Raw genomic sequence first — 24,172 nt, 5'->3', positions numbered from 1 at the left:
TTAAAAATAATAATAATTAAGAAGTAGGAAAGATAGATGCAGATATTAATCTCATGAGTTTGTTAAGCTATATTGTGTTCAGTTGCTTAATTTGTAAGAATAGTGTGCAATATTGCATACCTTCAAACTCTCCACCCACGGGGGCGGGGGGTGGGACATAGCAGCAGATAAGATTATAAAAAGAAACTAATGTGGATAAATGAGTCATTTTTGAGGCAGATCATTCAACCTCATGAAAGTGATTGCGATGCAAGTTTTTGTTCTCCTGTGACTTCTTCCATCCCCCTGCTTTGAAAGCACTACTAAGGGCTCTCGCCTGCCTTTTTTTCTTTTTTGTTGAATATCCCTGTCATTTTGTTCTTTGATTTTCCCTCTGTGTGAGTCATCAGTTCCTTATACCAAAAACCTTCACACATAGCATTGATGTTTCTCTCACTTTTTTTTTTTTAAATGTCTTTTTACATATCCATCCTCCATAATCATTGTATGGCCCCTAAGTGTCTTGATTCAGCAGATGTGATCAGCCTGCAGAAAGCTTTCTGCCCAGGGACCTGGTTTCTTGAATGCACCAAATCCAGCCATGTGGCAGACCACAGACTGTCACCAGTCATGTACACAGAAACCCATGACCTGTTCCATATACAGTGGACACTCGGGTTGCGAACGTGATCCGTGCGGGATGCACGTTTGCAACCTGCAGCGTCGCGTCTGCGCATGAGCGGGTTGCGATTCGCCGCTTCTACGGATGCGCAAAGTGCGATTTAGTGCTTCTGCGCATGTGTGACCGCCGAACCCTGGAAGTAACCCCTTCCGGTACTTCCAGGTTTCGGCAGTCCGTAAACCAAAAAAACGTAACCTGAAGCGTCTGTAACCCGAGGTATGACTGTACACCCATGATTAGGCTTATTCAGTTGACCCCTTACATATGTATGTAGCTGGGCTCCTGTGCTCCCACAATTCTCTAGGTCAGGAGCAAGTAGATTAGATGATCATCTCTTGGGTTAATAAGGCAAGGCATGAATGTGCCTTGCAGCTGTCCAAGAGACCTCTTTGTCCCTCCTTTGACATGAAGGAGCAAACAAACGAGGAAGACTCCAGTTAACGGTTGTTTCCTGGTCTGAACCAGGAAACTCTGGCTAACAGCTTCAGAACAAGCAAAGATACTAAGTCATGGCTTGAAATTGGCTTTGTACCCTAGCTTGTTCCAAAGCATGTTATATTTAAAGAATAAGAAACAAAAATAAAGGGTAAAAGGACCCTAACAGTTAACTTTTGTATCCTCGCCACCCTTGAAAAATGTGATGGAACTCCTCAGTTGGAGAATCTTCCAGGGCATATATTGCCCATTACTGCATTCATAAGAAGAATGGCATCTGCCTTTTGAGTTTTTCGAAGGTAACATAGCAGCTGTTATTGTTCTATAAAGTTGTGTCCTTTAATTTATTGGTTCTCTTTATCCAGTGACATTCATGTCCCCTGAGAATTAATGGCAAATACAGTTCAGTTTAAGTGTTGCACATTGGGGCAAGAAAATGTTGTTAATGCCCAACACATTTTGGGAAAAGTTTTCCACCTTCAGAGGCAATTTTCTTTGTTGGAGCACTGCAGAAAAATATTACGGAGGCTTCTTCCTTGGCCAGATGCAGCCCACTGCCTTCCTTTCCTTGTTTTGGTGTTGCACATCAGGGCAAAAAAACTTAATTCCACACACACATTAATGGGGTCTGAGCTGACAGTGCCTGGGGCAGGATAGGGATGTTGGAGTCTGCTGTGGAATAGCTAAATTAGAAATTTGACCCACTATGCATCAGCTGTAGAAAATGGTAAAATTTAGTTTGAGGATTATACGGAAAGGAATCAGAAATAAAACTACCAATACTGAAATGTGAATTTATGTTGTGACCATACCTGGAATGCCGTGTGCGGTTTTGGTCACCACACCTTAGAAAGGATGTTGCAGAATTAGAACAAATACGGAGAAGGGCAACCAAAATAATCAGGCTAGAGCAAGTCTCCTTTGCCACTAGGCAGTTCTCAGCCGGTTATTCCTGGTGGAAAATGTGATTCCCTGAGAAAAAAATGGGTTTCTTGCCCTTGCTCTGTGTCAGTGTAAAAATGAAGAAGTCATTGATGAAAGAACCCTTAAAGGGGTAAATTCACTTTGGTAGCCTTTTGACTTAGAAAAAGTGCAAAAACAATAACAATTCTATGCTACTTGGAACAAAATGTTTTATCACTCCTTTATTTAAATTTTGCGGGTCTACAGAAGGGCCAGATATATTTGTTTCCAAAGCTTGATCCCGTCCACAAGCCCAACAGTTGACTAGACTTCATAGACACTGTTGCTCAAGTATTTTATTTTATTTTATTTTTAGGAAACGTCATGGCATTACCTGCTGATTACTAAGCATTTGCTATGTTGTATGGCTTAAGATTTTTTTGGCTGCAACAGTAACTTTTTCCTTGCACCTATCAGTAAGATTGTGCTGGCTGATCCATCTCTAATTGTTGCTATGTTGTAGGAACCAGTCGAATGTGCGAAGGATGCACACTGCCGTCAAGCTCAATGGAGTTGTGCTAAACAAGTCACAACATGCCCAATTGGTGTTACTGAACATGCCTGGTCCTCCAAAAAACAGGCACGGGGACGAAAATTGTATCCTTTTTTGGTGCACTTGAGGCATAAAAGCAGCCATGCAGCAACACCCAAAATCTGTTATGACATATTAGAATCAGATGAGGGAAATATTGAATAGAACTGTATGAAATAAAGGCAGTTGACCAATTATGCAAGGGAGATAAGTGATTTACCGTATTTTCCTCTCTATAAGACGCACCTTTTCCCCTCCAAACATTAAGGGGAAATGTGTGTGCATCTTATGGAGCGAATGCAGGCTCCATGGATTCGGTGAAAGCAACGCGAAGCCTCCGAACCGCAGCGGGAACGCTCCCACCACGCTCCGGAGACTTATGGCGGCTATCCCTGAAGCCAGGAGAGCGAGAGGGGTTGGTGCGCACCGATCCCTCTTGCTCTCCTGGCTTCGCTTCGCTGGAGAGGCGCTGTGCAGCTTTCCCTCTGTGCAGCGCCCCTTCAGCGAAGCAGGAGGAGAAATTGAAGGAGCTCCGTTTCTCCTGCCGCTTTGCTGAAGGGGCGCTGCGCAGAGAGGGAGAGAATTTCGTTTTCTTGTTCTCCCCCTCTAAAACTGGGTGTGTCTTATGGTCGGGTTCGTCCTATAGAGCGAAAAATACGGTAATAATAGTGTGGGAAGTCAGTTACATAATGATAAAATCTCACACTTCCTGCTTCCGGATAAATCTACAATTTACATTTGATAACAGGTAACAGAAATTCCCATTTTACTTTCCCATGTGGAACTGAAGTTGAATTTGGGAATGAGAGTGATTTGCCCAGTGAGATCATCGCTGATCAGAGGTATGAAGTTGGGCAAAGCAAGCTGAGTATGTTTTGCTAACACATACCTTGAGAGAGATGCAGTTTGCACCTTTGGGTGTGGGAAGGGGAAGTATATAATCACCATAAGGTTTCGGTACAATTTTATTCCAGGTCTTAAAACCTTGACTACTTTGACATCCAGATATGGAGTTCTTGGAAGTTTTGACAGAAGGCTTGAACAGAGTGCTCTTGGTACGAGGAGGAGGTCGTGAAGTTATCACCATTTACTCCTAAGAATTTTACTGAACACACCAATATCACTACACATAACATCTGTTTCCGGAATTAAATGTGGGACTTTGGCAAATCTTGTTGGGACTAATGACTTTTGCCCAGCCCTATTTATTGCATACAAAATAGAATCAAACAGTTGAATCCTCTCTTTTTTTCTTTTATAAAATTATGTAAGCAAAATTATTTCCTACATAGATCTCTCTAAAATGTGTCTTTATTGAATAAATGTATTATATGCTTGTATATTTTTTTAATGTAGAAAACTGGGAGACGTTTTTTTTGTTGTTCTGGGGATTAGGGTGGGACACAGAGGGGCATACTTTTTGCACATAGCTCCTAGTAAATACAATAGCTGCTTCTTGGACATAGGAACAGACTCCTAAGTTTGTACTACTTTTTATAATGATGGTTTTTAAAAAAGAAAATGAAGAAATGGGGCTTCCAGGAACCATTTTATAAGAGTCTGGCCTACATATTTTGTATCGTTGACCCTGCTGACCGGAAGCAGGTACTGTCTCCTTACCAAGTCTCTATGGTTCTGTATTCATTTTAATCCACAACTCTGTGAATTGTTTAGCATTGTGTTTTAATTAAAGATCACTGGTTGAATAAAAGTCCTTTGATTTAGGAACCACAATTTTGACTACTTGAAAGTGGCCCTTATGAGTCCAGGCTTAAATTGTTGCTGAAAGCTGAGTCTACCTTAAAAAGATAATACTTCACTTACAAATACAGCAAGATCTAATCTTATTTTTGGAGTGTCTTGTTTTTAAGGTTTTGAACCCCAGCTCTTAGTTTTTAGGAGAGGAGAAAGGAAGAAATCCACTAGAATAAATCATTTAATCCTTTGAAGTTACACATGTCCAGCTGCTGTAGGGAAATGGAAGACATTAAAATGCAAAAACTTGACAAATAAGAATACTCTGCTCTTAAGCAATATTGACTGGACCCTATAAAAGTCTAAAATTCGTTCTCTAATACACTTGCCTACCTATAAGCTGCATAGTACCCATTTCATTTAGTAGGCAGGGAGTGGCTGGAGTTTTGCTTCTTCCTCAAATTTCTGGTAAACTCCTGACTTCACCAGATCAACACATGCTCACTATTAGTCCTCCATCCTCTTGGGCAGTAGCATGACTCTTCCACTTCCCTGACTTCCTGCAACAAAAGCATAACTATATATTTCCACTCAATATTGGAAGGGGGCTCTTTTGGAGACCCAAATGCGAAACTGAAATATTATAAATATTTCGTGCAGGTGCAGGTAGAATCAAGCAACTGAGAGTTAAATACAGCAGCTGTTGAGTGCAAAATAAGCGCACTTGGTAACAGCACCAGCAGTGTTATTAATATTACTTAGTTAAAGTGAAAATTCTGGAAATTTCACCATGAGATAAACCTTGTGTTTTTTAATGACTTTTGTGGGGGTTTTTAGAGGGCATAGAAATGCAAATAAATAGAATATTGAATTACTTATTAGATCAAACCTTTATCACATTTAAAAATGTATTGTGGTTAAGTTAGGCTGGCATCCGTCTTGGGAGACAATGGAAGAGTGTGCCTTCAAGGGTTATGTCAAACAACTGGAGAGTTATAGTGCCTGCTATGGCTGTAGAGATGAATACAGGAGAGACATGTTTTGTTGCAGCTGCTGCAGATGCAACACAGCATCTCTTCTTTCTGGGTTCCTCCCAGTGGTCATTCCTCCTCTGGTCACTGTTGTGGATCATTTAAGAAATGTATTGTACGTAAGTTACCCATGCATGAAATTAGAACTATTTGATATAGTGGTAAGTTTTTTCAAACAATAACTGCAAATATAACCATTGTTAGAGATGGGATTGCAAGCTTCTACTCTCAGCAAGGTACCTGTAACGCAGAAAGTGAAGAAACTAATTTTCTGAAGAGAGCTTAGAAATGAACATCTGAATCACAACATGATTTCACAGATCGTGTGCATGGTAGCAGATAGGATAGTTCAGTGCCCGCACACTGGAGATTCAAGACACACCTGATATTTTACCAAGTATGTAATGTACATAAGACCAATTAGCACAATCCTTAACTCTCAGAATTGGTTTGTATGGGATGGAGAGCATGGATAGGTTCCACGTGCATTGGGCATATCTTTGAACACATAACCAACTGGGTTCAGGAACAATGCTGTAACCCTGGGTGTGCATGTGCATTTGTGTGGCTGGTTGGCTGGCTGGTGCAATGTTGATTTTCCACCATGCGTAGATGCATCATTTTTAGAGCCATCTTTGTAGCTCTAGAATAAAAAAATCCTCAGGTTTTCCATCCTGTTACAAATTATTGCATATTGGGCCTCAGTGCGTAAAATCTTGACCTTGAATGTATGTTAACGTATTCCTGGGGGTAGTGAGCATTTTTGTACTGAGGCTATATTGACGTCAGCATGACCATTGTTAGGGAGTAAGGTTATTGGCTGTTGATCTTTGAAATCTGGATAGATGAATAGTACCCATTTACTGTACTGCATATTAGTTAACGGGTGGGGTGGGGATATGTGAAAGCTAATTACTTTTAGCATTTCACATAAATATTACGGCTCACAAGTTTTTATTATGCAATGAATGCTATTATGCTAGCAGTTGCTTCATCCCCTATCATTAGTTTGTTGTTTCTGTAGTTTATTTTTGTAACTTTGTTGTGATTGTTGCAATCATTAGGGATGTTCTAATTACTTATTGATTGTCCATAATGTATTTCACAGTTGAAGTCATACAGTGCTCCAGATAACTCCATGAACAGTTTGAAATTTGTCCTCTCAAGTGACCTTAATAGGGTGCTTTGAAACACATCACTTCACTGTCGTCATAGGCTTGCCAAGTGTTTATTGCTTTTGAAAAGTAGAAGAATTTCAGATGTACTGTAGTTGGTCAGTTTCTCAGAAGAGAATGGCTATTTTAAGAAGAATTGCTTATATATCTTTTAACATGTAAAATGTTTTCCTGTGTTTTCTCTTCTCAACCCTGTGAATTTATGGCTAAAACCCTTATCTCACAGGAAAAGGGTTGGCATACTAACCAGTGAACTCCTTGTGCCTAAAGGAGGATAGCACATTTAGTTGAGTTCGCCAACCTGAATGAAGAGTGGATCCATGTGTTCCTTTTCTTTGCCTCCAATGATTTTTTGGCATAGTGGCTCAGTTGAGATTATTTTGCTGGATATTCTGCATAGGAATCACTACCCTGTGGTCTAATCCCACTTGACTCTGGCAACGTCTGTAAGAAAAAACTGGGTGGGTGAGCCAAAAGGCATGTCGTGATGCTGGCATGGGCAAAACCCATGTGATTTAGGAGGCTCGTTTAGTTCTTCCAGATATTCCTGGAGAAAGGTTCAGGGGGTGTATCGCTTCAGTAGCTTATGGATGTTGCTTCCACAGAATCTGTTTGGACGGAGATTGCAGAATTTTGGATTGCACCATTTCAGAGTGTAAATGCTTATCAGGTAGGAAAGCTTCCACTGTAGCTCTCTCCTTGATGTGCTAGTTTGCTCCATGCAGGGGACTCAAGCAAATAATAGCCCCAAATTTTATCACTTTGTTCCACACAATACACATTTCATTCTCGCTACAATCTGCTTACATGGAAGATGGACAGCTTTCGGCCTTGAGTGCCAGCTATTAAGAGAAGTGAATGAGGTGGTTTATTTTAAATTATAAAATGCTATCTAATCAAGTACCCTTGATAATATCTTTCAGATTTTTTAAAAAAAATGCTCTCAGCCTTTCACACTCAGGATCAGCTGATTCTCATTACTTCCTAAGCAACCACTATCTACTGATAGTTTTAGGGTACTGACCCCACCAGCCGACTCCTGAGAAATGGCGTGGTTCTTATCCTAAAGCCAAGGTCCATGAAAACAGTTTGAAAAGTAATACTGCCATTGTTGGAAGTGAGAGTCCCCCAAAGCTGACCAGCCTATCTTAGGTTCTCTTCCAAGACAGAAAGGGCACTATGAAGCCCCAATGTTATTAGAACTCAAGCACTATGGTTTCCTCCAACCCTTTTGGGTTGAACTTTTTGTGCTCCCTCTCAGTAAATTTCTGCTGCTAAATGAGTCAACAGCTTGACCTCTGCATAGGCATGGGTTTGTTTTTTTGCTGGCAGGACCAAGCAGAGGAGCTCAAATCAGCAAAGAACTAATCAAATTTGGCCGCTAGCAATAGTGATTGTCTCCTTGGCCACAGTGATTTTTGGGGATGATGGATGGACTAAAGGGAACCTTCTTGAGGGGCAATGTGCCCTCGGATGTGTGACAATCCTGTTAACAATCTGGCATCTTTAATGGGATTATGCCCACCGCAGAATCGAGCTGGTCTGCGTTCCCCTGTTTATCAAATGTTCAATGAGTAATTTTCAATGATATTGCAGCTGACAAGCAGTGCAGTGGAACAGAGTGGCAAAGATACTGCTGTAGTTATGTGCTGTGTATTCTCTTTGGGGAAAGAATTAATTTAAAAAGCCTCAAAAATCCAGAGATAAAGCTTAGTACAAATTAAAAACAAGATTCAGCTTCTCACCTCGTCCATTCTGTTGCTTATTTACCAATTGCAGACCACTTACTACCAGACATTTATTCCAACAAACAGGAGGAATCCCAAGACAGATCATGGCAATTGCCAAGCGGGATGTAGCTTTGTAATAATAATTAATTAATTAAAATAATAATTTTATTTATATGCCACCCATCTGACCAGCTTGCCGAAGCCACTTTGCAGTGTGCTTCTGCAAAGGGCAGGAGTAGAGATTGATGGATCAGTCTGTTTTCAGTCCATTTCAGCTTTGCATGTGTTCAGTCTGCTCCATCTTGTTTCCATGTTAAATTTGCATTTTTAAAGAAATAATCTGCACAAAAAATCCATATTTAAATTAGCACATTGAAACATTTTCTCACAAAATCCAGAGTCCTAAACCTATTTTATGTGAAAATGTGCATTTCTCGATGTATTTTATCTAAAAAAAGATGTATTTTAAAATGCACTTTCGATATTTTTGGAGCAAGGATTGCATGATGGAGAGGCACAGATAACTGAAGGATAATGAAGTTCCAATCCATAGGTTAGTCCCGGAGACACAGGTCAGGTCAGTTCACATACAAATTCACAAAGAATTCAGCATTTCTGGGCAAAAGTGAAAGCCTGTTGGAGGAACTCTCCAAATGCACACTCAGCAAGCAGCTTGCCCCCCAAGCTGCCTACCCAAGTTGTGCAGTCAAGACAGTATCCTCGCTCCCATTAGTGCTGGGTTGCTGCTGCTAGAACAGAATGCTGCTGCATGCAAGCAGTATTTTCTGTATAATTTCCCTGACATTACTCTGGTAGTTCTAGTCCCCATTCCAGCTTCAAAAGCTGCATAAACAGAAGTGTAATGGAGGGTTTGAGCCTCATTTCAAACTGATCTAATTGTGACAGAGAAGTCATAAGAGCCTGGGGGTGGGTGGGAGAGAAGGGGGGTATTTCTGTTCCGTTTGGGAAAAAAACATTAAAACACCATGTGTTTCTTCTGCAGCTGAATAAGGGAAATGGAGGAGTCCTATAGGCTTGGGCTGAAGAGGAACATGACCAAGAGAGCCAAAGTTGGTCAGGTGAAACATAATTCCATGTCTCTCTGCTGTGTCTTTGCAATAGGACTAGATGACATTAGGGGGGAAAATGATACCTTGCTTTTGTGAAGAGGGGCTGGTGGGTGGAATTGTGGTGGTTTTTTAAATGTTACATATTTGGATAACAATACACATGTTCCAGGATCTATTTTGCTATTAAGGACATTTCTGTAGATCTGTTCTAATGGGATAATTTAAAAATCTGCCACAGAATTCAGATGAAATGTTTCCAAGACAAATTCAAGCACAGTGCTGAGATTTTTATTTAAAATAAGAAAATTATCCATCTTTGTGTTCCAGTTAATGCTCTGCAAATTGATCATTGGACGATTTGCCACAGAGGAGTAGGAATGTTGTCTTCTTCTGTAGGTCTGAATATGTACGTAAGAAGCAGGTTTTAATTCAGTCCTCTTTTTTATTTTAGAGCTAATCCCTGTGTTCCAAGTTGAGGATAAACAGTAAATCGTGCAGAGCAAAGTACAGGTTAAATAAGATCATGAACTAAGATCATATTGGTTCTTTAACGAAATTTAAGCTGGCAACAAAACCTGCATGTCAGCATAGCTTGTAAAGAAAGATCAACGAGTTCTATCTAAAACAGTAATAAATTATTTCCATTTGGTACCACTTTTGTCTTTTACAATGTGTGGAAATATAGTTACAGTATGTCTGAAGCAGGCTTTCTCCCTTATACAGCCTTCTCTTGTGTGTTCCATTGCAATGAAGTCACACATCTCAATCTGGAAACATTAATCCACTTTGAAATTGTTGCACCACCAAAATACGTAGTGTAGCATTACAGTGGTACCTCTGGTTAAGAACTTAATTTGTTCCGGAGGTCTGTTCTTAACCTGAAACTGTTCTTAACCTGAAGTACCACTTTAGCTAATGTTCATAACCCGAGGTACTACTTCCAGGTTAGCGGAGTCTGTAACCTGAAGCATTTGTAACCCGAGGTACCACTGTACTCTCTCATAACCACTGTTCCTTGGGTCCAATAGCTAAGTGCTAACACAGTACACAATATTCTAGCTGTGACGTTCAAGACTATATGTCCCTTGCAAGCACAGAAAAACCCTTTGCATATTGGCCATTGCCTCCTGCGTCCTGAGAATCCCAGATTTTGTTTTTAAAAAGGCAGGTTTCTAGCCCAGTGTTTCCCAACCTTTTTTGGGCAAAGGCACACTTGTTTCATGAAAAAAATCTCGAGGCACACCACCATTACAGCCCCGTGACGTCAGCGCGCAGCGTCACGCCGGGAGGGACGCACGAAAGTGTAAGTTTCAATTTTTTCCCCTCCCCCTTGCCTTCCTTCTGTGCCAACCGCCAAAAAGCCAAGAAAAAAGCCAAGACTTTAGGGCAGCAGGTCGACACGGAAGAAGCTCCTACCTAAGGACAGGTGCGACGGCCGTGTCCTCTTCTGCCACACTTGGCAGCCCTGCCTCACGGTCGTGACTCCCACCCTGATTTCTCCCCGCAGGTCGAGCGGCACAGGCAGCCCAATGTGTCCAGCCCAGACACAAGCCCCGCTTCCCCACTCTAGATCCTGAATGCGACCAAGTGCTCTGGACTCCCGAGCAGGGTGGGAAAGAGGACTCGCATCTGGTAGCCTCCGGGCTCCTCGCCTGCTCGAGGGATGGCATTGCAGGCAAGCTGCCGGCCGTCGCCATCGCCGCCCCCTCATGCGAGTGGACCTGCCTGGAGTGGTGGGCCGGGGGAGGCTCGCTCTCTGTGGGGATGTGGCCCGCACGCACGGCCCCGCTTCCTCCTGCCCAGGGCTGAGCTCCTTACCCGCGATCTCGGTCTCGCGCACGCGGATCCCACTTATTCCGAAGCTCGCGCCACTAGCCGGGGCTCTCACACCGTGCCAGGGCGAGGCGGCGCGGCCCACTGACGTCATCGCGGCTCGCCGCCGCCCTCGACTTCCCTGTTCCCTCCCCTCCCTCGGGTCGCCGTGGTTACCGAGGACTGCAAGCTGCTCGGGCGAGCGTGGGGCATTAAGTGGGAGAAGGAAAATTAAAATTAAAACTCGCCCGAAGGCCGCCTCTCCGGATATCTTTCGAATTTTTTAATTTTTCCCGCGGCACACCAGGCAACGTCTCGCGGCACACTAGTGTGCCGCGGAACACCGGTTGGGAAACACTGTTCTAGCCCATATTAGACAAGCTATAGTATGTGGGAAATGAATCATGAGGAAACTCCCATAACTAGGGGAAGAGGGAGGGAGAGGAGGGTGCTCAGTAGCACTGCTGATAGTAAGAGGCAAAGCATCAGTAGTTTAAATAGCTCACTGCCCCCCCCCCAAAACCCTAGCAGCAATCATGGCAACAACAAAAGCCGCCAACCACAGGTCACACAATACATTGTTGCTCGATGTAGATTTGGTGTTGTCTTTTTTAAGGCTTGGCGTGTAGTCAATGTTGGAACCACAAAACTGGGCAAAATCAAGGAACTTATTTTCACAGGGTGATCTTTTGCAGGTAGGCAAAGTCTTTAGGGATACATGCTTTGACACGAAAATAATCAGTCCCTTTTGTAAATATATTTATTTAGAAGTACGGAATCCAGCAACCACAAACGTTTAAGGAGCCATGCTGCTTCAGTGCCCACTGGATAGACAAAGGGATTCCAATTTGAATGGAAAATAAGAACCATGACAAGGTGTTTCATACATGTTTAGGGGGTGGGGGCAGCGGGGGATATTACAGCAAATGACAGCCATGGGTAGGTTTGGCATATTCACACTTTTGAATTTAAGTCCAATATTCTTTTTCAGGAATCTTCACCTATTATTTCCCTGAATCCTTCGTTCTACCTACCTACCAAGTTGAATCACATAAAATCCACACACTAGAGATGGGCTGAACTAACAATTGATCTAACCCAACATCCTGTTTCCCACAGAGGTTAACCAGATGTTTCTGGGAAGACCACATGCAAGACTAGAGGGCAACCCCCGTCTTTAGTGGTTGCTTGTCCCAGCTCTGGTGCCCAAGGCCTCCAAACATGAAGGTCCCATTTAGCTATTTCTCCACAATGTTACCTCCTGAGAAAACAAGGCCTGCGGCCACTGTTTTTAACCAGGCCTCTGCTTTCTTCCAGTGTCTTGCCAATATCACTGAATTCCCTTTCGCATCCCTGGTAGATTCCTCATAGCCGTTCCATTGCCACAGACGGCTCTCTCGGACTATAGTCCAACAACCAACCAACTTTGCTACAGCTTTTCTAGAACAACCTTCGTCTAGCATTTCTGCTTAGGCTGAAAAGAATTTAATCGTTCAACTGTAGCCTTCGAGAAAAGCAAGTTACCTGTTACTGAACTCATTTTCTCCCACCCCTGCCCCTTGGTGGAAGAGTCTGCCTGAGTAATGAGTCATTTAATTAGATTTGCACTGTTTGGTTGTCATTGTGCATAAAATACAGATACAGAAGACTAATGAAGGAGCTGATGCCATTAAGATGCCTCCCATTAGTAATACCTGTTAAGATAAACGGCATTTATGTATATACATCAAAGGAGATCAGTCCCTCGTTTCTACAGGGTTACATCAGATGATGATCCATTGCTTATAAACAAAAAACAGTATATACATATTGATATATTTTTCTCACATACCAGTAATTTAAACAACACACACCTATCTCAAATAGTGGTTTCCAAACTATGTTCCTGGACGGCGTGGTGTTCCTTGAGAGTTTATCAGGGATTCCTCAGTAGAAACATTTGTGACAACCAAGGACAAAGCTCTTGAAGGAGAGCTTGTCTGCCATTATTTATAATGCTGGGGGAGTGATAGATGTGTCCTGCAACATGTCCTCATTCCATGTGGCACCCCAAATGAATGGAGTGTGCTATTGAACATGCCCCAGAATCTTCTGCAAAGAGCCAAGGTTTTCTCCGAGGTTTCAACAACAGGCAAATCAGTTCAGAAGAAAGGGCTACTTGAAGGAAGTTTGAAAACCGCTCTTCTACACCTACCCAAGTTGAAGGGATTGCTCCTTCCCTACCACAGTAGACAGGGATTTGCTATTTAGGCAGATTGCTTCAGATCCAATAGAAGGACATCCTCATCTTCTTTTGCCTCCTGCTTGAGCACTATTTTTTCAGGAGTCATCACTATCTTTTCTTCAACCTGAGAAGGGCCTTTTGATCCACCACCTTTGTCTTTCTTCACTTTGGTTATCACCTCTGTGTAGGAAATTTCTTCAGAGACTGGCTCGGCATCCCCACTATCAGCTGTTGTTGTTGTATCGCCAGTAGCCTCTGGGGTTCCATCTTGACCTTCAGCCACTGCCTGCTCTTTAGGTTTCTTCTTCTTCTTGAAGGTCTCCTTGGTTGGTGCTGCATTGGATATATTTTTCTTAAATCTTATCCCAGTTTGCCTCAGCCTCTCTCCTGACTGCCTTATTCGCTCTCTCCTCTCTGGCGTCACTATTCTAGTTCGGAGCCTGTCCACCCTCTTGCCAAAATTTTGCCTTGTCTTCTGGAGGTTCTCTCTTGAGAAGGCCTTCTTTATATTGTTGATACGTCTCATGCCTGACTTCTTAAACCGGGCTGCTTTGCTTTCTTCTATGTAATACTCCTCATCGGAAGAAAGATCGTCAGGTGGGCAGAAGGCATCTGCTAGGTTTTCCCCTTGTGTTCGGTCTTTGATAACTGACAGAGACAATGGGCACGGAATGTCCTCCTGCAAGTGAAAGCACAATGTGTCAAAAAGGGCTTATTGTTGAGGGAGGAAAGGAATAAAGGTGCTTCCAGATGGCCAGCTCCTTAGCAATTGCTGCACCAAAACAAAATATACCTCAGAAGGGCTTGGCAGGCAGAAGATGCCAGATTCAATCCCTGGATAGCCAAAGGCAGCCAGTGTAGACAATAGACTCAGTATAAGCTTCCTATGTTCATTATCATTGTTTTATCTTCTGTGCTGCCTCCTATGCTAGCTCCCTGCCCCCCAGCCCAAAAAAGGCATTAGGTTTGTTTTGTTTTTTTCTCCCTTGGACCAGGCAGATATAACACTGATGATTGCTAAGGAGTGGACCATGGCATCGCATGTTTTCTGCCATCTTCAACTCCTATCCTCCTCTTGGGCACGAGTCAAATTCCTGGTTAGTCTCTTACAGACATTTAAGAGTGTCACTGTCACACTTAACCATGGCTAGGAGAATCGGTCCAAAGAATCGATCATTTGGTAAACCATGGTTAGGTCACACATAGTACAACAGAGCAGCATGTCTAATCACACCTAGTGGGTTCAGTGTCTCAAAAATGCAAGCAGAGCAGCAAAGCCTTAGAAGGGTAAAGTAGAGGAGGGACTTTCTTGATCCAACAGGAACTGACTGCTTTTAATGAAAGGGCTGGTGTCACGCTGTTTTTATTGTAATTATTTGTATTTTTTACTTTTATAAGTTTGTGTGTATAATTGATCGAAGTTTAGTTGCTTTTTAATGAATGCTTCCCCCCTCCAATGTTTTTAGCTGCTATTATTTTTATCTGTAAGCTGCCTTGAGTGTCAGGGAAAAAGGTGGGACATCATTATTATTATTAAAATTTTGATACTCCGCCTTTTGGTCTCCAAGGACCACCTTGGCAGCTATTGCAGTGTGCAATGGAAGAAGCTATTCAAAAAATTCCTGTGTGTCCATCCCAATTTTAGTAAATGCCATGCACTGATTTTGCTCCTGCCCTTTTTTGCTAATGCTAAAGTCACTCCAGGCCTCCAGTGCAAAACAGGGAAGCCACCCTGTTGACTTTTGCACATTCCAGGGCCCTGCCCTGCTGCAGATGGCATGAAAAACATCTGAATAGACTGCAGGAACTGGGTGCAGCATCATCTAAGAGGTAAAAAGAGAGTGCTGGATACTCCTTTTGGACTGTGAGGGAGCGGATGGGGTGTCATTCACAAACTTGACTGTTTGTATAACCATTTGGCTAAAAAAAATCCCACGGCATAGTCTGTGATTACTGATCACATTTGATCAATAATCACATAATCACATTTGATTTCTCAATGTAGTTTGATTTTTTTCTAAACATGACTGAGGGAAAATGTTATGTTATAAACATAGCAAAGGGCCATTTCACACATTGTATAGCCAAAAAACCTGGTTGACTACTCAACCAAGTTGACACAGCTAATTCCAGCTTTCTGGCTGGTATTTGTGACTGAACACCCAATTGCCACATCAACACGTTATGGCAGTTAGGTACACGCTATTTTAAAAATGCTCTAAAACATAAATGAAACTAACAAAGTCCTAACCATTGCATGGAATACTAAAGAACAAGGATGTCAAGTTGCTGTGTAGAAACAAAGAAAAAAAAATATAGAGGAAGATTCAAAACTGCACAGTGCAATCCTATCGAGACTTCCTAAGGAGTGGGAGAATCTAGTTCCAGGTAAACACACATAGGAGTGCCCTGTAAATTTCCCTTTGGAATAAATGGAACTTTACCACTGGCTTTTGATAGGATCAAAACTTTAAAGTTGGGAAATTTTAGACTGGCTGTAATGGTTTAAGGCAAAGGAGCTCTTTAGATGGCATTCTGCTGCATGCCACGCCCCAACATCTGCCTCAGAGTCCTGCTGTGACTGAACCACTATCAGAATCCCTCACCACAGTAAAGAAATTGCATAGATAGATATAGTACATTTAAGGGAGGGAGGGAGGATTCTCTCTCTCAAGGATCTCTGAAGTGCTTTCCCTGAATGTCCAATTGTCATAGTTGTAAGTCTCTGTTCCCTTTACATTACATAAAGAGATCAAAGGAGAAATGTGCAGGCAGAATTCTATACAATTGCTTGGAAAATCTGCAGCTTTCTGGTGTTCTGGCCAGTGATGCCAAACTGCTGGAGATGAACGACAACAAGCACTTGGCACCTTGTTCAAAGCCTACTATTCTCTAACTGGCAATAGCTCCCTAGGTTCTAGGGTAGGAGGTTCTTCACAGTCAGCCCTGATATTTGAGACCTTTTCCACCCGAGACCTCTAACCTGGGATCTTCCTATGCAAAGCATGTGCTTGGCAACTGAGCTATGGGCCCAACCCAAATTTCTGGCCGCCGGCAAGGCAGCTGTTTTTTTTCTAGAGAGAACATTTCATTCTCCACAGGCACAATCTACCGCTCGGGGGTTGGAATAGGGAAGCAAGTGCCCCCAGTGAATTGCCTGCCATTAATTTTGAGAATATTTGCAAAAATATCATAGGTGGTAGAATCCAGATCATCTCATCTGAGATCTCAGCAGGATTATACACCGGCCTCATTTGCATGTGACACTAAGCCATAGTTTTGAGTGTCAAGAATGTGCCACACACTTGCATAGTGCTCCACTGTATAGTCCCAAACCCTTGCAATGCAGAAATCTGCAGCTGTCCCGTACAGGGATTGAACCTGCAGCCTTGGCATCATCAGCACAGCTCTTTAAACACCTGAGCTATGCCCACCACTCCTCTAGGGTAGCTGCAAAGAGCTCTGGGGTAGCAGCAAGGAGTTCACTTCTGCCACAGTCTAGTGTGTCTTCTGAAACCTTAATGGAGTTTAATGTCAACTATGGTTTGTATTAAACAAGCCAGCCTCGGGACCCATGCTCTGAAGTTGGCTTGAACCAAATGACAGCTACCCACAGCTAGTGTGTGCTATAAGTAGCATGCAGCGCTCTCCCCATCAGTGCCCCATGCTTTAGAGTTATGTTGCCAAGTTTAGCGGAAGGCAGTGATGCAGCAGGCTTGACTCTGTGCCATAGCTAGGCACATAGACCATCCTGTCCAGTGAGCATGCTGCACATTGGCTATGTACTAATATAGTAAAGGTTGCTCTTGGTCTCCGAACATCAGTGGATCCCTGCACCTCACAGAAGAGACATGCCGCGGGGGTGTAGAGCTACTAACTTTATAAGTTCAGTAGCAACTTACTATTAGACTAGAAAATTCACACTTCATTTTTTGTCTAATGTTCTACAAATATATTTCCAAGTACCTGTAGTTTTTGCAGAGCTTGTGTGTGTAGAAATGACTAGAGTCTGCAATAAGCTGTAATGTGAATGGATAATTTCAAAAGTTTTTTTTGTTTTGTTTTTGTAATAGTGAACTACCATTTAATCCATAGGGAGAAGCAGTTGTACAGGGTGATAAAGGAAATTTTGCCTTCATATCCAAATATGTGCACTTTGCAAACTTATTTCCTTGGAAATAGGCCTCATTGAATTTTTTTGGAACCACAGGCTTGGTCCAGTCAAAGTTAATCACTTTTTAGTTCTGCTGATTTCAATGAAAGAGAATTAACACAGTATTTAACTCTGCCACTGAAATCGATGGGACTAAGTATCTTTAAAGAAGCCATTCACATGCAAGAAATTATTTAAGTGTCAATCACTTTTCACAATCTGAACCCTAACAGCCTGGCAAATCTAAATTTTCTCATCAATGGCTGCTTTTACAAGGAAGAAAACTGACGTTCTAATGGCTAGATGCTAAATATTCTCAATCCTGGGTGCCCTTATTGAGGATCCTGAACATCTCTTAAACACAGCACTGCAGATGCATGAAAGATCACTTCTGTGCCCCTGCATCTGAGCGCAAAAACTAGTCATTTGGGCACACTTGGTACATGAAATATTTCTGTATGCATCAAACACCTTCATTCAGCACAATAACTTTTCATTCCTTTCCACTTCAAGCTATTCTTGGGGTAAGTCATTTTGAGATCAGCAATTCCAAAGAAATCCTGAGAATGGTATGCAAAAGAGTCACCCCAGGAAGAGCTTAGAAGTAAATCACTGAGCTGGGGGGATCACAACTTACAATAAGGTCCAACAACCAGTAAGCAAAATATAAATCAGCTTTTTTGAAAGCACAATTAATGGAAGGATTACTTTGTGCAGAGAAATTCAGAGGTTTAGCACTCTAGTTAATTCTCTGGAAAAATAACAGGGATGACAGTCAAGCATGGAATACTCTGTCAAGATGCCCAAGCGCCTGCCCAGATTGCCTTTCACAGAGGCAACAAATAGTCCTTGCTGATCTACAGTTAATCTTATGCTGGCTGCCGGAGAAACCTCTTGACACTAATAATAGACCGAGTGCTTTGCCACTGGCAGATTCATACTGCAACACGTTCAGAGGCAGAAATCAATTTTTCTAAAAATTAAATAAATCAAAAGCACATCACACACACTTGATATCGGAAAGGCTGCTTTTACCTCCCTCTGGTTTGTTAAACAACCAACAAGGATGTCAGAAACGGTGATGAACGCAGCAGAAGCAATTGCAATTAAAACAAAACCCCAAACCCTGTTTACCTGGTAAATGACAACACGGAACTTGTTTTTCCGCAGCATTTCCTCTTGCTTGGCCTCAACCTTCTGCACGTTCGCGTTCTGCTTCTCGACACGTGCCCGCACTTCTTTGACCCGAACGCTTACTTTGCGGGTTTTCTCCAGCAGCTTGTTGACTGTGTAGCTGGTGTTGTTGTGGGCCTGAGCGAGCTTCAGAATGTCTATCTGAATGGTCTTGATGGCATCCTCCATTTCTCTGTGCCTCTCTTCGATGCGTTTCTGACTTGCCTGCACACTGTCCACAATGGTCGCCACTTTGTCCAGGACTCTGACAATGGTAAAGGCGGCATCTTGCTCCTCGTCGTCGTCATCCGGGACGCTGGGCAGGCGATTCTGGTGGATTTTATCCGCCTCCAAGGTGGCTTCGCAGTGATCCATACCGTCCCCTCTTCGGATCGCTCTACAGGAGCTGAAATATAAACGGCTCGCGGCAGCTGCAGCTCCAACTCCAGTGGGGCAGTTCTGGCACTGGAGCAAGAAGGTTGCTCGACAGCTGGTTTTAGGGGATGTTCAAAAGCAGGGTCTGAAACTTCAGCCCAGGAGACTTGTCAAATATTTATAACCACAAAACAGCCTCACAGGATTGTTCAAGTGCTTTCTGTATGCAACATGAAACCTCTAAAATTAGGAAGCAAAGTTGGGGAAGGAACATACGTTCCAAGAATCACATATCTCTACCAATCAACTTTCTCGAGTTAATCCAGGAATAGTTAAGCAACTTATTAATTAAGCCAAAGAATGAACCGGCATGCTGTTAAAATCCACTGTTGCTTTTGTTTTAATTAAGCTCTTTTCTTGGGTGCAGGTGACGGGAGGGCATTCAATGTTTTCCAATGGCCTTTGGACAACTGAAATGAAAAAGTGCTGGCATGCATACTTATGGTACGACAAAGTTAAGATCAATAAGGCCTTTAAGAACCATATTGTTAGGAAAGCAGTATTTAATGTCTGGACAAAATACAAAGACTTATTGGAAAACAAGACTCCGAGGTGGCTTTCGCCTCTGGAAGCTAAGGCCCGAAAAAGACCCAATATGGAGGCCAAATGGCCAAAATATTGGGAAATATTAGAAAAAGATGGAGACAATTGGAAATTGCAGAGTTTGGAGAAAATGAAGGATAAAGTGCAAGACTGGTTACATTACGCTCAGATTAAAGAAGTTTTTAAAAATGACAAAAAGTTAGGGTTCCAGGTGGAGAAATCGAAATTAGAAACAGAATTGTTAGAACCAAAGACTAAGGTACTATCTAGAATGTATAACTTGCTGTTAAAATGGAATACGCAAGACGAAATGGTTAAATCGGCTATGATAAAGTGGGCACAGGACATTGGGCATAACATCATGTTTGAGGACTGGGAAAGGTTATGGACCACTGGGTTGAACTTCACCGCATGTAATGCTCTGAAGGAAAATGTAATGAAAATGATATATAGATGGTACATGACCCCAGTTAAACTTGCCAAAATATACCATTCGTCTGATAATAAATGTTGGAAATGTAAAGAAAATGAAGGAACATTCTTTCACCTCTGGTGGACATGCCCTAAGGTGAAGGCCTTCTGGGAAATGATATATAATGAACTGAAAAAGGTATTTAAGTATACCTTCACTAAGAAACCAGAGGCCTTCCTCCTGGGTATGTCGGCCAGAAGGTGTTAAAGAAGGATCAAACATTTTTTATGTATGCAACAACGGCAGCAAGGATACTCATTGCTAAAAACTGGAAAACTCAAGATCTACCCACACTGGAAGAGTGGCAGATGCAGCTGATGGACTATATGCAACTGGCCGAGATGACTGGCAGAATCCGAGACCTGGGAGAAGAGAGGATTGAAGAAGATTGGAAGAAATTTAAGATGTATTTACAAAAACATTGTAACTTGGTTGAATGTTAAGAAGGATGCTAGATTATAAAAAATTGGCCACCACTAAACTAGATTTGAATTCGATGATAAGTGAGATTAAAGAAAACATAATTTTTTTGGAGAATTGCTAGATTATATTTAAATGAGTGGATATAAGACCGTAAACAAGTTGATAATTTGCTTGGAAAAACCTTTTACGATGAAAATGGGAGTGGGAGACGTGAGGGAGTCCAAAGAATTGATGAAACTACGTTGCGTTGGAAGTAAGATTGTTTATTATTTGTGTATTTGTATTCAAAAATATTAATAAATATTTATTAAAAAAAAAAATATGAAAAAGTGCTGCCACTATCTTCCAAACCTTCCAGTAAAGAATAAACAGACTCAGAACAGATTAAATATCGTGGGAAAACATTGTATTGATATTTCTTTCCAGTTCAAATATTGAAAGCCTTTTTATTGAACAAATTATTAAATCCTACATGCAGAATTGGAAAGCCTAAAACTACATGTTGAACAGCTGGAACACACCCTAGTTACATTTTAGCTCTGGATCTTCCAAACAACTACTAACATCCTATTAATATAATAACTACAACCAGCAGACTTTATTTGCATGAGACACATTCTTAGCTCTTGAAAAGTATTCTAGACAAGAGCTCAAATCTTTTATGGTATTTAATTTTTTTTTCTTTTTTGCATTTTAATCACAAAGACTATACAATTTTATTTGTTGATGTGAAAACAGGTATCCTCTTTAGAAAACTGTAATAAGTATGAAAGCAGTTTAAATAGTGACCAACACAGGCTTAATCCCAATCATGTGAGTTTGCTTATTAAACATAACTTAAAAAAAATAAAAAATACACAAGTCTACCAAGACCTGTTTCTGCAGGGCAAATGCCCTTTGCTCTACTGGGCAAGCTTTCAAATTCAGAAATGTATATTATTATCATAATCATCATTATTTTACAATTTAAAAATAAAGTGTCAAATATTTATGAAGACGGTGGTGCTTTGACCCAGTCCATACATATTGGGCTGGATCTAGACTAAATTAGTTGCACTGAAATCGTTATGACTAACTTGTTCCACTGATTTCAATGAGCATTAAGTGAAACTGAATTAGTCTGAATTCAACCCGTTATAAATATGTAACAACTACACACAAGTACACATCTTCACAAGTCATGCGATTGGCAGTGTCTAAAAAAATCAGTTACTAACATTCAAAAACATTTAAATATCTACGGTATTTAAACACAGTGTCTTCTAATTCCTTGTAAGAAAAGTACGCTGTAAACATCTTTACCCTTATGTCATGCCTTGTTTGCTAAGAAACAGGATGGGATCCATTTTGCTTTTTCTACAACCATTGGTGAAATGTCTCGGGTCCCAAAAATGTTACATTCCGTAAGTAAAGCACAAGTCTATTATTATAACCATGTGATACAATACAGGAAATAAACTACCGCATCTTCCAAATCATGAAATGAGAAGTTACTAGAGCAGTCCATTGCTGTCAGCTGCTTTCGGAATAAAACAAAACAGAGCTACGCTAAAAAAAAAAATGTCCAAAAATAAGGCCTCTGAAATAAATATTTCCATTCTTTTAAAAAAAGATAATAAAATTGTACATCACATGGGCATTGTAGGTATAAAAATTGCTCTAAACCATTCTGGATGACGTATCTGAAGTAAAGTGGCCTAGATTTTGCTTCTGCCGTCGTCCTCTGTTGTTCTTTGGGCATTTCCTGTTACCGGAACCAGAAAAAGAAGGGAGGGAGGGAGTGGGGTGGGAGAAGAGAAATGATTTATTAACTGAGTGTATTTTAAAAGACTACTTCACGATTAATTCACATACAAAAGCCTCCAGAACATAAAAGGCTGCATCATCCATCATTGACATCTGCTGCAAAAGCCACACGTGTTGTCGCTTTGGGGTTTACACACCAGAGGCACTACTAAGAATCACACTGTTTGTCATGCACCTGCTCTGGCTGAAGCAAAGGGAGCTTGTGCTTCAAGTTGTACACTGCAGACTGCTTCTGTTAAGTTGTGGGTTGACATAGCAGACGACACAGCGATTTCTCCAAAGCAGCTCTTTATTTGTAAGCTGGAACAGAACTGAACTGAAGGCCTCAGTCAGCCTGCTTATATAGAGCTCCAGTACCTTGTTACTGTAACAACTTTCTAAAACTATCCAATCACTGAACGTCACTTTCGATCCTTCATTTGCATACAAACTATCCAATCACTGAACGTCACTTTCGATCCTTCATTTGCATAGCTATCTACAGTATCCCCTGTTGGCCCAGGGTGAGAACTTCAGTACATAACAGCTTCCACCTGCACATTTAGCCGCATGGGAGCCATACCCTCCAACATTTCTTCGACGAACAGGGACGTCCTGAGGAAAAGCAGGACATTCTGCGATAAAATCGGAAACTGGGATGGCTTCTGTAAACCCGGGACTGTCCCTGGAAAATAGGGACCCTTGCAGTCACATGGGAGGAATCTTATACAGAAACTGAAAAATTGTCATCTGGTCTCGATATGGCCTAGTACAGTGATAACCCACAGCAGCTGCCCAGGTTCTCAGAAGCAAACCACACCCTACATTTTAAATTCCAGTACGAAAGGTACCATAGCTAATATGGCAAAATACGCACACTGTAACATCAATCGTAAATGGGTTAAATGGCCGCTTTCCCCTACAAGAAAACCTGTCTTAATTCCTTCATCTCAATCCAAAAAGCAGTTCCAGTTTAACTCAGAAGATGCTACAACCCGTTTGTGGTCTGATGTAGGCTTAAGACCATGGCCTAAGTTGGCTGTGATAGAAGTTGTGTACAGTCATACCTCGGGTTACAGCTGTTTCCGGTTGCGCTTTATTGGGTTACGGACCGCCAAAACCCGGAAGTACCGGAACGGGTTACATCCGGGTTTCGGCAGTCAGGCATGCGCAGAAGCACTAAATCGCGCTTTGCACGGGTTGCGAACGTGAATCCCGCACGGATCACGTTCGCAACCCGAGCGTCCACTGTATATATTTATTCCATTAGTCCACCCTTCCTTTTCCTCTCACCTTTTCCTCTTCCTGTTCCCCTTTTCCTCTCACAATAACCCACCTGGTAGGGTGGCTGAGCAGCAGTTACCATTTTGCCAAAGAAAACTGCAGTCATGGTTCAGCTGCAAAGCTACCGAATTCTATTTAACATATACAACATTGTTCCACTAATGGCACTGAGCTTGATGCACCAAGATTAAAATGGTCTCTTGGCTATTTGGAAATATTGCCCTAGCTAAGGCATACCAATTCCTTGGCCCTCTGACTGAAGAGACTAATGTGGGCAGCACCAGTTGCCTCTGACTCGCCCAAGCCCAAAATTAACAGCTGGGGAAACAGGAGGGGGCCATTCAGAATAAGGGCAAACAAAACTTTTGAGGGATGAAAAAATCAAGCATCTCTTAGCCAACGAGCCTCTATGAATCATGCTGAAAACATTTTAACCATGATTATCAGCACAGAAGCTTAACAAAATATCCTTTCTCCCTTGATAACCATATGTGGCTGACATGTTGTGCCGGATTAAGAAACCTAAAGGCCGGTATAATAATAATAATAATAATAATAATAATAATAATAATAATA

At 41.8% G+C, this 24,172-nt stretch overlaps 4 protein-coding genes across 13 annotated transcripts in view; 1 reads left to right on the top strand and 3 right to left on the bottom strand.

The window, feature by feature from the left end:
* SLC12A7 (solute carrier family 12 member 7) overlaps nucleotides 1-4,325 on the top strand; it is a 99,845-nt gene extending 95,520 nt beyond the window's left edge. For all 5 annotated transcript variants that reach the window (XM_081872609.1, XM_081872610.1, XM_081872608.1 and 2 more), the window contains 2 exons: nucleotides 2,523-2,656; nucleotides 3,597-4,325. In XM_081872609.1, coding sequence (XP_081728735.1) covers nucleotides 2,523-2,656; nucleotides 3,597-3,688 — 226 coding nt within the window. In that variant the 3' untranslated portion in view covers nucleotides 3,689-4,325. The remainder of the gene's footprint in view (nucleotides 1-2,522; nucleotides 2,657-3,596) is intronic.
* Nucleotides 1-24,172, bottom strand: part of MAJIN (membrane anchored junction protein) — a 267,643-nt gene that overhangs the window by 137,680 nt on the left and 105,791 nt on the right. The gene's annotated exons all lie outside the window — the stretch shown is intronic.
* CAVIN4 (caveolae associated protein 4) lies at nucleotides 11,851-19,515 on the bottom strand. Its single transcript, XM_081872854.1, has 2 exons — nucleotides 18,616-19,515; nucleotides 11,851-14,007 (listed from the first exon to the last, which is right to left on the bottom strand). The coding sequence occupies exons 1-2, from the start codon at nucleotides 19,027-19,029 to the stop codon at nucleotides 13,351-13,353; spliced, it is 1,071 nt and encodes a 356-aa protein (XP_081728980.1). The 5' UTR covers nucleotides 19,030-19,515; the 3' UTR covers nucleotides 11,851-13,350.
* Nucleotides 20,917-24,172, bottom strand: part of TMEFF1 (transmembrane protein with EGF like and two follistatin like domains 1) — a 75,546-nt gene continuing 72,290 nt past the window's right edge. For both annotated transcript variants that reach the window (XM_081872847.1, XM_081872846.1), the window contains exon 10: nucleotides 20,917-22,271. In XM_081872847.1, coding sequence (XP_081728973.1) covers nucleotides 22,187-22,271 — 85 coding nt within the window. In that variant the 3' untranslated portion in view covers nucleotides 20,917-22,186. The remainder of the gene's footprint in view (nucleotides 22,272-24,172) is intronic.

The sequence above is a fragment of the Podarcis erhardii genome (genome assembly GCF_964252035.2).
Source record: "Podarcis erhardii genome assembly, chromosome: 8".
Taxonomy (NCBI): Eukaryota; Metazoa; Chordata; class Lepidosauria; order Squamata; family Lacertidae; genus Podarcis; species Podarcis erhardii.
This window is presented reverse-complemented; position numbering and strand designations above follow the sequence as displayed.